General features: G+C 47.6%; 1 protein-coding gene across 1 annotated transcript; it reads left to right on the top strand.

Moving 5' to 3' along the window:
* Positions 1 to 14,833: 14,833 nt before the first annotated feature.
* LOC119272841 lies at positions 14,834 to 15,499 on the top strand. The gene is made up of 3 exons (XM_037554214.1): positions 14,834 to 15,026; positions 15,274 to 15,368; positions 15,446 to 15,499. The coding sequence occupies exons 1-3, from the start codon at positions 14,834 to 14,836 to the stop codon at positions 15,497 to 15,499; spliced, it is 342 nt and encodes a 113-aa protein (XP_037410111.1).
* Positions 15,500 to 16,083: the final 584 nt, after the last annotated feature.

Genomic DNA, 16,083 nt, shown 5'->3' with positions numbered 1-16,083 from the left:
TGGTAAAAGGATAGTAGCATTTCCCCTTCTCGCTTTTTTTTGTTTTTTTGGGCCTTCTCCTCTTTTAGGGCCTCTTTTTTCTCTTTTTTTCGTCCGGAGTCTCATCCCAACTTGTGGGGGAAGCATATGTTGAAGCTAAAAACGAGAAGGCCCGTCAGGACTCACTGGACCTGTTAGATGAGGAGCGTGATCTCGCAGCGGCGCGGTCGGCGATTTATCAATAAGATCTCTGACGTTATCACAGCCGCCGGGTTAAGACCAGAACTTTTCAAGAGGGTGATCTGGTGCTCCGGCTAATCCAAGATCAGACTGATATGCACAAATTATCCCCACCTTGGGAAGGACCTTTTGTGGCCAGCAAAAACCTGCACAACGGGTCATACTACCTTATCGATGTTCGAGAGTACAAAGACTCACGCAAATCGGAGGAGGAGACCCAGCGGCCATGGAATATAGCTCTTCTTTGGCCTTACTATACTTGAGCCACAGGCTCTTCTTATGTACATACTTATGACAATGTATATATATAATATAATAAACCAGAGCCTCAGCTAAAGCAGGGTCTTTGTTCTTTTTTACATCATGTGTGGTTACATGGGGGCTTCTACTTACAAAGCAGAGTTCTATTAACCCGGCCTATAAAGCCACACATATATAAAGGAAATCACTAGGGGGCTTGGTCGTATTCGAACCATAGCTACACCTCTTGATCGGCTTAAGACCAAAAAGGGAAATCACTAGGGGGCTTGGTTGTATTTACACCATAGCTACACCTCTTGATAGGCTTAAAGCCAAAAGGAAATTATGTGGAACCAAAGAGAGTCTATTGCATAAAGCACAACTCAAACATGGGTAACTACTGAGCATAGCTCAAATATTACTTGGGGGCTCCTTGCTTCTCAAAGAACAACGAGCTTGCACCCTTGTAATAGGCTATCAAGCTAGGCTTGGAAGCCAGGTGTATTCACCTAAAACCCCGGGTTATCCTGCCTTTTTAAGTAAGCCACTCTGTCCAGGTGAACCTGGTATGACCCATTGAACATTTGACAAGTCAATCTCATAGACCCTGAACTTGTCAAAGTTAATACGGTGATTGGTTAAAGATTGAGGTCCATCTTAAAAGGCTTTGAAAAATGGTTTAACTCAGCGGCCTGGCAGCCCATGAAAAGCCTCGATTTAGGGCCTGGCAGCCCATGAAAAGCCTTGCATATTTCTTTTGGATTTGCTATTTTAAACATCTTTTGATAAGGGATTACGAATATTTTCTGATAAACCGGTGTTTATTACAACCCGGCATGGCTTTCAACGCTAAGTTGTCAGTACATGGTCAGTTTTAATCCGGCAATAATATTGCTCCGGTCTGGTTTGACTACAGGTCACCACAATTATATGCATAAACCGATGTTTACCATCACCCGAAAAGATTTCGGTATAAACCGACAAGGATGCAAGGGGTCATCAACACTCCAGATTGGTGTTATCACCTTTTTGTTATAACAACAGTTGGTAAGCCAAAACGAGATATACCACAGGTATCATCTATTTTATATCTACATATTACAACCCTGGTTTGGCATCCAGGTTATATATATGTTTGGGCACCATGACCCGTCCAGCGGTGAACCGCTAGGAAACTTTCAATTTTTTTGCAGGAATAAGCAAAACAAAGCCACTGTGGATTATGCATATAATAGATCCCAACAGCATGGTGAGTTATCAATGTCAATCAAAACAAGTATGCTCGATGGCATAAGCAGATAAGTATTTGAACTAGCCTATTACAAGGCACTTTAGTGCCCACACAGGATAATTGTTTCAACAAGTTTGGCAAATGATTAAACCGGCTTCCTGATTAAGATTCTTCATCCGGACGGCTTGAAGATTGAGGGTCATCTTGAGCGGTCGCATTCTCCTCATCCCTACCCAGTCGCTGGAACAATCGTTGACCAATCGATTCCAATTAAGGCTTGAAAAACGGCTTCTTCATGAATAAGGTTGGAAGGGTCAATATCAGGGGATAAGTATGCTTACGAATCGGTGGAACAAGATCTTCTACATCATGAATCAGCGCGAGCTGTCTTTTCCCCTCAACATCGTAAACCAGTTGATAATGAGATAGATCTGAGTCATCTGCCAATTTGCTTGCTATAGGCCGCATTTCCTTTGTCAGCCTTCGGAGATCGTCATTGTTGAAATCTGAACCATCTTCCTTCACACCAGGATAACCTTTGCTAATGTCGGACGGATCAAGATCAGGAATCCACGCCTTGGACCGGATTAGTGCCATCAGTGCGCCTGACCTTGCGGCTGATTTCTTTAGTTCATCCAACCGGGCAGGCAGCATGGCCAGCTTTTCGATGGTTTCTTTTATCAGTGTTGGAGGAGGCTTGTTATAAGCTGCAGTGCAAATGGCTCGCTGGGATCTAGAATATAGCTGTTCTATCAAAGTATAGGCCTCTTTAAGCTTCATCCGCATGTTGGAGCCCAGATGAGTAATGCGGGTCCTTGTCATGGTAAAGCATCAGTAAACCGGCCTTTGATAAGATATTATGGATTTGAAAAACTTCATATGCGGATACTGATCGAATACAGCAGAGGTCATGGCATTAATCTGCCGTTTTAAGCCGGTCAGTTCTTCAACCACCGGCTTCAGGGCTGCTTCTGCATCTTCGGCCTTCTTTGTTAAACCGGCCTTCTCTGTCTCCCAGTCTACATGCTCTTTAGTAAAGGTTTCTTTCAGCTTCTCCATGGCTGATAAGGCATTAGTTAGTTCTTCCTTGGCCTTGGAAGCCTCCGCTTGCTGAGATTTAATGTTCTCCTGAAGGTTAGCGGTTTGAGCATCCTTCTTACTCAGCTCGGCCTACACAGGCAAGATATATCATCAATGGGCTATGTATATTTGAAGTACCAAGCGATAACAAGTTATGCACTTTGTACTTGTGGGCTAATGCCTATTTGCTCTGTCATCAAAACATTTTGAAAGTCTCAAGTACAATGCAAGCATTATCTTTGACACTTGGGGGCTAATGTACATTTGTTCAAATCGGAGCATTGGTTAAAATCCTGGTTCACCATGGAAAGATAAACCGGCCCTTGGGGACTACATAGAGGAAAACTACAGGAATACAATGATAAAGTACCGGTTTATTTCAAAGGATCACCTGACATATGGAGGATAAGTATGCAAGGATTGAGATATTACAAAGTCCCGATTTATGATTACCATCATAAACCGGCCTTGAGGGCTACTTGAGTTGTTACTTACAAATTGGATTTAAGAATGAAAAAGTGATGAAAATACCTCATAGCGCTCCTTCATCGGATTCACCAAACCAGTTTCATAGTCACGGTTTGAGTGCAGACGGTTTAGAAAACTAGAGTATAGTTCTTGAGCACTAAGATGGGCATAGCTTGATAAATCGGTGCTCCATTTGCCTTTCTCCATGGCAGCACGCTCTTCCTTGGCACTATGTTTCACCAATATAATAGGATGGCCAGGAGAGGTGTGGCTAATACCAGTAATGATAACCTCGCCTTCTTTGTCTCCAGCAGCGTTTTTTGGAGTTTATGGAATGTCAGTCGTCCTCACTGGACTAGAGGGTCTGTCATCAGCCCGGATTGGACTTGCCGGTTCATCATTTGGCACAGCAGTATGAACTTCTGCTTGTTCATCAACATTATGATCTTGAGGGGGTGGTTCATCAAATGTGGCCTCAGTATTTGGACCCTCCGGTTCTGCAGTTTGCTCCGGTTCAATAATCACATGGTCTTCGGGCGGGTTATTCACCCGAGCCTTCTTACTGGGTCTGGCTTTGGCTCTAAACAGAACAAGATGCAAAGGTTATCATAGCATATAAAGTGTGAAACATTAAAAGATTGGGTTGAAATACTTACCCAACCACGGTTTTGAGAGGAGGGAGTTGTGTCATTGTTGACTCGCCAGAGGATGAAGGAGGTGTCACCTGATAATTCGAATCGGACGGATTAAGAGGTTGTCGGAAATAGCCTGCCTTGGGATAAGAAGTTTCAGAAGTGGGTGAGACCTCAGATCGGCGTTTTTGAACCGGGGTGTCTGGTAAACCGGTCGAAGTGACCTTTTGGCCGCTGTGCCGGGTTGTGCGGCGAGCCTCATGCTGCTGCTTCTTCAAAATAAATGTTGTATCCAAGTGAGCAAGAGGATGAGAAAAGCTTACTTTCCGGACTTCTTGACGTTTTTTTTGTGTTGGCAGAGGATCTGAACCGGAGGAAAGGATAATTACCTCTGCATTGTCAGCTTGGCTACCTTCAATGTCCTCCTGATAAATATAATTGTCAATGAAATGCATGAAAAGTGAACCAAGTGAGTCAAGTTCTACCTCTGCTTCTGGTTCATCTAGGTCGTCATCAAGCTCTAAACCGATGGGTGCAGGTGCCTTCCTCTTGGTGGTTTTCTTAAGGCTTTTGTTTTACGACGAGAAGGCTTCACCGCTTTCTGTTGAGGTTTCTTTTTCCAGAATGGATCATCACCCTGTTTAAGAATGGGCGGAGGGTATTCAAAGATTGCACAGTACAAAAATATCAGGTCTAAAGCGGAAGCACAAACAATACTTACAGCGGGCGGTTTGTTCTGTGTATAAAAGGGGCTTAAACCGGTCTTGCTGCAGACAACTTCCGACTCATTTAACATTTTCTTAACAGATTCAGTGACTTCTTCATCTGTTAACTGGATATTGATATGGCGTTGGGAGTCTTCTACGTCACTAGTATACTCACACATTAAACCGGAGCGGTGACTTAACGGCAACATGCTCCAGGATATCCAGCAACGGATGAAGTCCACGCCTGTTAAACCGTTGGCCAAGAAGGCTCTCAGCTTGGCGAGTTGAGGTGCGTACGAGGCCCGTTCCTGGGCACTTAGTCATTGTGGAAGCGGATGAGTATTAGCAAGCCGGTGAGCACGGTAACCCGGCAGAGGGTTTTCATCTTCAGGAGAGGTGTCTCTGCAGTAGAACCAAGTTTGATTCCACTCTTTTGGGTGACTATGAAGTTTGGCATGAGGAAACTCAACCTCTTTCCTTTTTTGAATCGAGATGCCGCCAAGTTCCGTATTTGGTCCATCTATGAATTCAGTGCGACGGTTTAAATGGAAGGAATCCCGGAACAACTCAACAATTGGTTCTTCTTGAAGGTACGCTTCACAAAAGACTTGAAAGTTGCAAATATCGGATACCGAGTTGGGTCCAATATCTTGAGGATGGAGCTGAAAGCTAGCAAGTACATCTCGAAAAAACTTCAATTCGGGCGGTTTAAAGCCACGGCCTATGTGATCAACAAACACCACTACTTCACCCTGCTTGGGGGTATGAGGATTTTCCGGCCCAGGAACTCGCCACCGGATTTCATTCTTCTTCTGTAAGGTACCAATCTTGACCATTCCGTTCAGTTGCTCCTCTGTAACCCGGGAGGGGACCTAGTTGCAGGAATAAAACTGCTTGGCCATTGCAAGTGAAAAGCTGGGAAGAAAATAGTGCCGGTTTATGATTCATTAATGGTGATGCATAAGGTACAACAGGGAAAAGGAATCCAAGTATGTGAAAATTGGTAAATCGATGATAGGGTATTTATGAATGACAAGGCAATGAACCGAAGCAGAGGTATATGCATACTGTTAAACCGGAGTATAAATAACTCGGCGATTTAAAAGGGGACTAATGGTACCTGCCGTATTATCATACTTCAAAAAGTTAAACCGCCTATATTGGTGTGAAGGGTACAGATCTAAAAATACCTAAGTGAGGGAAACAGGTTTCACAAGATTGTATTGAAATTTTGGATCTACCATAAGTTAGGAAAAGGAAAAATATTGAGACTTAAAAAGGTTTGGTCCCGAAGCAGTTCACAAAAGGTTCAGATCAAGTTGTTAGGTATTTAAGGTTTGGTTTAAATGGGTGAGATAAGGAGTACCATAGCTACTGTGCGGAACATGTCAAGATCAAGCTCTGCTATCTATGGGCTGACGAAGAACACGGGAAGAGCGGCATGAACCCGTATGAACCCTAAGGGATCTACAGATGAAAGAAGGAAAGACTTACAACAGCTGTTAAGGTAGCGGAGGTGTGCCGCGTCTTTCTGATGCGACCAGGTCGATGCAGCGGCCAACGGTGATGTAGAGGCGAAGCTCGACGACAGTGGCGGCGCTCGGGTGTGGGGGCGTCGCGAGGAGGAAGAAGAAGCGAAGAGACGAAGGGGAAAAAAGAAAATGACCCTTGGCCCTATTTATAAGGTAAATGACGAGGTGACAGGCGTGAGAATCGAGGAGCCCAAAAATTGGATATATAACGGAGCGGTCGCCTCGATTTTCGGAGGCTCATTAAATGAAGGTGAGATGTATAATTTATAAATAATAAATGACATCATGGCGATTTATCATGATCCTGGAAGATGACGTCACGGCGGTTTAGAAGATCAAGGTAAAGATGCAAAGGAGGAATTTTTCTAAGTGTTGAAGATTGACATGAACAAGTTGAAATCAATCTGGGGCCTAATGTTGGGGATATTACCAACAGGTGCAAACCGGCTAGGAGAGGCCGGATTACCCCATGATGGTTGCTTCATTCAAAGGCCCATGAACACAAGGATGGTGGCGTTTCAGGAAGGCCTAAGGCGGGTTAAAGCCTGTAGACATAAACCGGCATGAATATGTAACTTGTATTGTAAGTTAGAAGGAATAGAGACCGAGCCAGACACGTTTATGATCCGGCCTCGGGACTCTATAAACCGGCGGGCGTCAACCTATGTATATAAAGGGACGACCGGGCAGCGGTTTAGGAACAACACACAACAACTCGAGAGCCAGGCAAAGCGGATTCGCTCCCTGGTCATCGAAACCCCAGCAATTCCATCACAACTAGATGTAGGCTTTTACCTTCATCGTAAGGGGCCAAACTAGTATAAAACTCTCATGTCCCTTGTCCGATTTAACCCCTTTAAGCTAACCCGTAGCGATGGCTCCATGACTAAGTCCTTTTACGAGGACATCCGCCATGACCAAACCACGACAGTATGTCCAACAGGTAGCATGTTGGGATGCAGATGTGTTGAACGGAGCTATGGTGGGAGGAGATGACAGCTCCGGGGAGTTCAAAATCATCATTTACAGATAGACGAGGATAGTCGAGATTAAGAGGCGCGAGGCGCCACTGAGTGCACCACCCAAATGCTAGGACTTGTGTGTGGCAGCCATCCTTGGTGGGAGAAGGGAGATGATCTCCCAAGGATGTCGTCCGGGAGATCGCTAATGCGGTCCGCCGGATATTCTACTGGTTCCTCGGGTCCAGGGGCGTGACCGCTTCTGGCCACGCAACCGGGTCCAAGTTCTACATGCGGTGGTGGCGCTGGCTGGAGCCTCATCTGTGTACATACCAATCTGAAAGAACAAAATGGCAAAAACATACATGTAGGACATTAAAAATCAATTCTCAAGATCTGGAAGAAAAAAGCACAAACATATATGTAGGACATTCAAAATCAATTCTCAAGATCTGTCCATGAATTATTAGCATGCAAGCTAACCCTAATTGGATTATTAGCAATAATCCTTTGTACAGACAAACAATTAATCACTAACTTTATACAGATAACATTCAAACAATCAATACGCTATGTGCATCTAATGGATCTTAATTACTCTGGTTTCATGGACTGAGAGAACATAACCATATGATTTGTACTCCAAAAAAATAGCGGGGGGGGGGGAGTAACTAGGGAAAACACATGATATGTTTGCTGCACAAATGGGTATATAGATGACTAACTGGTTTTCCGTCGAAGTCACAGTCGTTCCCGGAGTGGCTGTTGACCTCCGGCTCCGGCTGGGGGAGGGGGTACGACGGCGCCGATGGAGTCAAGGTCATGCTGCTGCCCGCGCGAGACCTCGTTGGTGGCGGCGACAACCTCTGTGCCCAGCTTCACGCGTTGCGCGGGTGCTTCACCGGCCCCGGCATCGCCACTCCCTCCGATGGTGCGCTTCGGTGGCATCCTCATACACTCCAGAGTCCAGACGTTGGTGACCACTATGGACCGGGGGTGCGGCCGCTTATTATGGTTGGCGGCTCGGGCGCGCCATTAATACGGACCAGTGGGAGCGAGGCGGGCCGTAGTCAAAGGTTGTCTCGCCTCCCGGTGAGCCTGCGCGGCGGACTTCTGCCATTCCTACCATCATTTCACATAGCTACTCGCGCGCCTCCTGGTTGCCTACGCGGCGAACTGCTCACATGCATTTCGTCAACTCACGCCTGCTCGCACGGCACATGGGGCGCGTGGTAGCACGTATATTGTTTGGTTTATTGATGATTCATTCTGCCGCTTTACTGCTTAACCGAAGCATGGCACGGTCTAATGCACATGGTCTGAATAAATAATCCGTATCAGATATTGGTTTCCAGTTATTAACAATCTCCCGTTTGTAATAAGATTATATCAAAACATGTCTCAAATTTGACGAAAAATACAATATCACAGTCTACTGGTGTCCATATATGATACCATGATAAATTTCATGAATTTTAACTAAGTTTTAGATTTACTGAATTTTAAAAATCTATATTCTCCATGTTTTGAATTCTCTTGCATGGGGAAACATGCACCCAGGGACACATATGATTTTGCAATCCATTTTGGTGCACATGTAGCTCAAATTTGATTTTTGCACATTAAATCCCTAGAAAATCAATCAATGTATAAAAATAGTCGAATGATGTCTATTTTTAAATTTTAACACGACACTCCTTTGGTCACATGTTCACTGCAAAAAAAGTTTGACATGCCTTAGAGTGGCTGTGGTGGTGCAGGATGTGTGTGCCTGTGTGTGGGGGTGGGGGAGGGGTCCGGCAGTACACTACAAGTCGTGAACCTCCGTGTGGGATTATTGATCATTTTGTGAGTTATATATGCCACATCAAAGTTGTGAATTGGTTATTTAAAGCATTACACAACCCTTTCATACATACATGTTCGGGCCACATGCATGCATTGGTGGTCCTCTCGGACACTCTTCCTCGTGCGGTTATCAACTACGTTCCCATTCGTTAGCCCGCAAAGGTTTTCAGTTTCCACCAACAACGAGAGGCATTAGACCAAAAGGTGTATTCATCGTGGCATGTGTGTGGTGTGGATCATGGTGAGATTCCATATCAAAGTTCGAGCACGTGCGTACACACCCTCCCACCGACTTGAAGTGAGGGGGCTACGCATCGTGGTGTAGTGCGTTTCCGGTTTGTGAAGCATGTGCCACATCAAAGTTGTGCATTGGGTATTCAAACATCACATAACACATGGGCACATGCACGCGGTGGTTTTGTCCTATGACACTCACTCGTGTGTGACTCTCTCTGTGGGCCCACGAGGTTGTCTACCAGTTGAACGTACAACGAGAGAGAGGTTAATTTGACAAACAAGGATGGTTCTTTTTTGGTTTGTGTTACATATATGCACGGTAGGAGTATGCACGTGTCAAAGAGGGGGCAACATGACTACTCTATATGTGTGTGTGTATGTGTCATAACCTCGCTCCATGTGGGGACTTTTCGGTTCCCGAGGCAGGTGCCACAACAAAGTTGTACATTATATTGGTATTCAAACATCACGCAATACCATGTAGGCGGTGGTTGCCCTATAGGAACTCACTCGTGTGTGGCACTTCCATCCGTGGGCATGCGAGGTTGTCATTCATCACTTTGACCCAATGAGAGAGAGAGGTTAATTTGACCATCAAGTAATGATTCTTTTTTGGTTTGTGCTATACAGTAGAAGTACATATATACCACGCGTCGAATGGGGGCGTACATATAGCACATAGCACGCATCATGAACCTCATGCTCTCTGCGGGGACTTTTTAGTTTCCTATATATGCGGTGCCACATCAAAGTTGTGCATTGTGTATTCAAACATCACACAAACACCTCTTTGGGCCACATGCAGAAGGTGGTACGTAGTCCTATATAGGATGATCACTCGCGTGTGACGTATGCTTCGCTTCTGTGCTGGGCCCGCGAGTTTATCGTCCATCACTTTGACCCAGCGAGAGAGAGGTACGTTTGACGAACAAGGAGGATTAATTCTTGTAGGGCTTTGTTACTAGGTGTATAGTACGTGTCGAAGGGGTGGTGACATGAACCTCACACTGTGTGGGGACTTTGCGGTTTTTGAGGCAAATGCCACATCAAAGTTGTGCATTAGGTATTCAAAACATCACAACCACACACCTCTCCATATATATGTTTTGGCACACGTGCAAGCGCGATGGTTGTTGTCCTATATATGGCAATCACTCACGCTGTTATCGGTGATGCTTCCATCTGTCGGCCCGCTTGGTCCATCACTTTCACCGACAGCGAGAGAGGTTAACTAATTTGACTTTGGAGGGGATTAATTTTTTGTTTGTCTCATGATATAGACCATGATGTGAGATTACATATATAAATAGTGCATGTGTACACATGAATCCATCCCGCTGGATCGAAGGGGGGGGGGCAAGCACACGACACGTCATGAATGAGCTCTTGCTCTGTGTGGGGACCTCTATGATTTTCAATGCATGCACAACATCAATGTTGTGCATTGGGTCAGGTATTCAACACATATGCATGCATCACACACCTTCCTAAATATGTTCGGACACACACATGCAATGGTTGTTTTGGACACACGCTCACTCGCTTGGTTATGGGCGGCAAGACTATATATATTCATGGGCCTGCGTGGACGTCCATCATATCGACCAATGACGAGAAAGGTTACAAGGGAAGATTCTTCTTCTTTGCTTCGAGTTACGTATATTAGGTCGACCGTTCCAAGCCTAATTAAGTTTGAGCGCATGCTACGCGTCGTGAACCCTCGCTCAATGTGGGGATTTTATGGTTCCAAAGCATGGTGCCAAATCAAATTTGCGTATTCAAACACCACACACACCACTTCCATATACATACTTGGGCCACATGCATAGAGTGGGTTTGTCTTCATACAATACTCCCTCATGAGGTTATCGGCGACAAGCTAGCCCATTTTGCGGGGCCATGTGGACGTCCATCACTTTGACCAATAACGAGCGGGAGAGGTTGTACGGCCAAGTTGGATTATTCTTGGTCCATGTTACAGTACGTCTTGGTGAGATGCCCTTCCCCCGACGTGTGTGTGTGTGTGGGGGGGGGGCTACTTCTCACTACCTGCAACCTTCGTGGGGTCGGGGAAGTCCAGTTAATTTGTGAGGCACACGTGCCACATCAAAGTTTTGAATGCTAGTTAAATATCACACCACACCCTTTTCATGCATATAGTAGGGCCACCCGCATGTGGTTCGTATGTGGTCTCACCCATCTCGCGCCACAAGCACACATTTGTGGGTCGGCACACCGTCCACCTTTCTCTGGAAGGAAAAGGGGAAGTTTGACCATATATATATGATGGACTCCTATAGGTTTTGTGTTACGGTAGGGTGAGATTTCATACCTAGCTATTTGGGGGCATGCATTCGTAGCTAGGATTCCCTTACCGCTGACACGAAGTGGGGTTCGTAGGGGGTGGTTAACTAGCAATACTATGATTTTGTGCGACATGTGCCACATCAAAGTTGTGCATTGGGTGTTCGAACATGAAACCACCCTTTTCATACATATATTTGGTCCACATGCAAGTGTGTTCGTGTTTTGACCCTCTCCCGCGTTATTCTTTTTGCCAAATTTATAAACAGCACACGAGTTGGATGTAGAAACCGTCTGTGATTGGGTACGCAACAGACACGGTTCGGTCAGACTACCTGTGTGCCACGTCCGTGCCCTGCAGTCACTCACATCAGCAAAGTAGATTGGGCCCCACAAGGCTTGCCTCCCGGTCTTCAAAATATCTACTGCCTCGTAATCTCAAAAATATCTACCGCCTCGAAGGTTTTAATGTTTGATAGCACATGATTAGTATGTGCGTACCGTGTGCGATGTCTATTACTCCCGTTGTGCCTTAATCCCTCGATTCAAATTTTCAGTAGCCCCGGAATTTTACTCCTGCCTCTGCATCCCTCGCAATCTCAAAAATATCTGCTTGCCCTTGATTCAAATTTTCAGTAGACCTGCCTTGTTACTCCCGCCTCTGCATCCCTCACATTCCCAAAAATATCTGCTCGCCCTTGATTCATATTTTCAGTTGCCCCGGCATTTTACTCCCACCTCTGCATCCCTCGCAATCTCAAAAATATCTGCTCTCCCTTGATCCAAATTTTCAGTAGCCCGTCATTTTACTCCCGCCTAGTAAATTTTTCAGTTGTCACGGTATTTCCACAAACACCACCTTGCCCCCCCCACACACACCACACACTCCCCAAAACCTCCGCCCACACAGACACACACCACCCCTCCCTTGCTCGAAACCATTGGTAGGTCGCCGCCATCGCCGCCGCAGCCGCCTCCATCCTCAACCTCTGCCTGTGTGCCAGGGAGCTCGAGGAGCCAATGGCCAAAAGAGGTTTATCGTGGCCTCTTCTCCCAACGCCGATGAGGTGGCCGCCGAGGTGTCCCCGTCGTCCTCCGCGGGCTCTTTATCGATCCACCGTCGCTGGTCGCCGATCCGCCCGCCACCGTGCCCCTACACTGGTTCGAGGACTTCCCCATCCTCCCTCGGGCCCAGCCGCCGACGAGGTCCTACCTCCGGGTTCGGCAGCAGCGCTGGGGGACGTGGGTTGTCAAGATTACGGATCGGGAGACCCACACCCATTGGTGGCTCGGTAGCTTCCACACGGCCGTGCTCGCGACCATGGAGTACGACCGCTGGCGGGTCCGCTACCACGGCGCGGCGGGTAGGCTCAATTTCCCCTTTGGCACATGTCCGATCGACCTCGGTCCGCCAGAGCCAGGGTGGTGAGCTCGGCTATGGCGCGGGAGGACCACGAGGCCTAAGAGCGCCTCGAGGCCAAGGCCGCCGCCGAGGCCTACATGTAAGAGCTCCGCCGGCAGCACCCGGAGCTCGTGGAGGCGAAGCGGGTGATCTTTGCCGGTGCGGAGGGCGGCGAGGTTATCGTGCTCTCCTTCGATGACTAGGTCAAAGGCGGAGAGAATGGTGGCGCGGAGGGCATCAAGGTGGGCGGCGAGGATGAGGAGATCGACTTCAACGAGTGAGGAGTGTCTTTCCGACGACCCCGACGACGGCACCGGCCCGGACCGGCTCGTGACACACCGTACCTAACGAGGAAGGATTGGCTCGACCTCTACTTCGATCGAAAGTAGTTTAGTTTAGTTTACATTTATGTTTTATGTTCGGTTATGCAAAACTATCTATGTTTATGTTTGAACCTGCTTTGAACTTGATCAAATTAAAGTTTACAACGTTAAGTTTAGGGGATCGACTAGAAACGGCCAAATTGCTGGAGTATATATATATATATATATATATATATATATATATATATATATATATATATATATATATATATATATATATATATTAAAAGACAGAGGCTTTCATAGTTCTCCATACGTCATCCCATTATATTCGTTGATTGTATGTTAACCATAAAAATTGACGGCCGAGATTTAAAGTATATTACGTTACGTGTCTAAACTTATATGTGGACTTGGCACGCACAAAGGTACGTGAATAAGAAGTTGGGAAAAAAGAAGGAGATTTTTTATGAGTTCAGATCGGCATGTGCATTGCATGTACGTGTGATGATATAGGAATCTAACAAGCGAACACACAGAAGAAAAGGAAAACTACAGCTACAGTAGTATTCCCAAGTTAAAAGAAAGATAAAATACTAACTATTCTTAGTCACGGATAGATAGAATCAGCTGCAAAACCTAACGTGCTAGACATGTATCCATCATAATATCTATGTCGAGTTAACGCATCGGTTGCTAGAAACGACGAATCGATATTGGTGCGCGCTCCTCCAAAGTCTAACCCGGCTAACCCTCCTCGCGTTTCCAACCCACGCACACAGCCCGGTCGTATGTGCAGCGACCAGCACGGGAGGAATCTTCCCCGAGGACCCCGTATGGTGAACGCCTTGACTTGAATAAGGGTCCAGACGCCCAGCCGACACGGCAGGAGCGCCTCACATGAACGCTGCAACACGCCAACCCATTGTTGGGTCGTGTCGGACGTGGATGTGATATGGGCGGCCTCCTTGCTGTTCCCCTCGCTATCATGGGGAACTACGAACGCATGAAATCCTAGGGGACGCCATGGTCGAGCGAGGGAGGGGTCACCTGCGCAAGGCCGGTGGCGACGTGTGGGGGAGGAAGACGAGGGAGTAGGATGGTCAGGGGAGCAGGGGCACTCGAGATGGCGGCTGCGGTGGAATAGAAGAACCTTGGAGAGGTGCCAGTGGGCAGCAACACCGGCAAGGGCTCCAAGGACCTCGGGGAAGCCATACTCATCATCGTCGTCGAACCGGCTGCCGGGCTCTGCGCCACATCCACATCTCCCGTAGTTGTTGCCGCTTCTCCTCCGCGGCGTCTATGTGGCAACGGCGACCCCGCCCCCATGCTCGTAGTCGTAGCTGCTTCTTCCGGTTTGTTGTGCCTTCGGATGGACAGCTGTAGCGGCTGCAGTTCCTCTCCCCCGTCCCAACTACTCCTCTCCGGCGAGCTTGTGTTGTTCCCGCTGCATCACTGCTGAAATCGGCTTCTGGATGGTCTTTGGTTTGTGGCTCCTCCCGATTTGCCCGCTCGCGGCGGCCTCGTTCCCAAGGCCACTCCGGCAGCCCCGCGCCCGGGGATTGCCATGGCGGCGCAGCCACCCGCAGCCTCCTCCACATCCATCCCCGCTACGTCACTGAATCAGATCAGATTCTTCATCTAGCCCATCATGAGGATCTTCAAGGAAGACGTGGGAGTGATGACCATGGTGCGGGACGGCCGCGACCTCGGCTGGCTGCTAGCGAGGGACGAGCCCGTGGTCAAGCTCGACTGCCTGTGCTACCTCTTCAAGGTGCCAGACGAGGACAGTGTGCTCCTCAACAATGGCGTGACGACCGTGGTGCGGATCGGCCGCGACCTCGGCTAGCCGCTGGTGAGGAACAAGATCGTGATCAAGCTCGACTGCCTGCACTACCTCTTCAAGCTGCTAGACAATGACGACGTGCTCCTCAACTACGACATTGCCGACACCACGCTCCTGCCATCCCTCGACGCGCTTCTCAAGTCCGACTCCTGCTTCTCCACGCCTTTGGCACCTTCTAGGGCCTCAAGGCCGCCCCATTGGCGTCGGCGTCACGGTACTAGAATGACTTGTGACCGAGTGTGCAGAGCTGCAACGTCACATGCTCGCCAAGGCCATCGGCGCGGACACCAGCCACCTCATCAAAGGCATCTTCATGTGCAGCGAGGCCTACACCAGCCCGGTACATACTGCTCCGGTCCGCTCTATCCCTTGGGTTTTTTACGACAAGGCAACTGCTCAGAATCCATTGTCGTGCAGGTTCAAAAGGTGCCCAACCTGATTAGTCCTCAAGTAGCCGGCGGAGCGAGCTAACACTTCGCAGCACCGATGAAACTGACGACAACAGCCAGGCAAGTCCGGTGAAGCATGGAGAAGTCAACAAGAGCCTCAGGAGTTACTACTTGTTCATCATTCATTCAAGATTTACTTCTTGTTCATCATTCATTCATTCAAGGTATAACTCAACTACTCACACTACAAAAAAAGACACATCCGTGACATTTTGGGCCGAACGAATTTTTTTTCTGTAATACATATGACACTTCTATGACAATAATTGACAAAAGCCGGTATCATCATAGATGTGGTGTGTTCCTACTTCTATGACCAAAAATAATGAAAGAAAATGGGCTTTTCGTCCTGGGCGGGCCGGAGACGCAGCTGCATGACATTCTTTGGGCCGTCCATGACGGAAAAAACCATGGTAGAAGCAAGGGGGAGGAAAATTTCGGGGAGTTCCCGGTTATGGTGGGAGGTCGGGGGCCGAGCGATGCGCGTTTCTCTCGTACACGTACGCGCGTGTGTGCGAGGCGTTGGCTCTAACTGAACCCGAGCAAGGCGTTGGGCTCTAACTGAATCCGAGCGATTGCACTGCAGGCTACGCGTTACTGAACCCG

Source organism: Triticum dicoccoides, chromosome 3A (genome assembly GCF_002162155.2).
Source record: "Triticum dicoccoides isolate Atlit2015 ecotype Zavitan chromosome 3A, WEW_v2.0, whole genome shotgun sequence".
NCBI lineage: Eukaryota > Viridiplantae > Streptophyta > Magnoliopsida > Poales > Poaceae > Triticum > Triticum dicoccoides.
Note: the sequence above shows the minus strand (reverse complement) of the source record. Positions and strands in the feature narration are given on the sequence as shown.

Bases quoted from the DNA above. Each gene is read 5' to 3' on its own strand.
- LOC119272841 (XM_037554214.1), top strand. From the start codon at position 14,834: ATGAGGATCTTCAAGGAAGACGTGGGAGTGATGACCATGGTGCGGGAC. The intron at 15,027-15,273 runs GCTAGCCGCTGG...CCGAGTGTGCAG, and splicing joins GCGGATCGGCCGCGACCTCG to AGCTGCAACGTCACATGCTC. The intron at 15,369-15,445 runs GTACATACTGCT...ATTGTCGTGCAG, and splicing joins GCGAGGCCTACACCAGCCCG to GTTCAAAAGGTGCCCAACCT.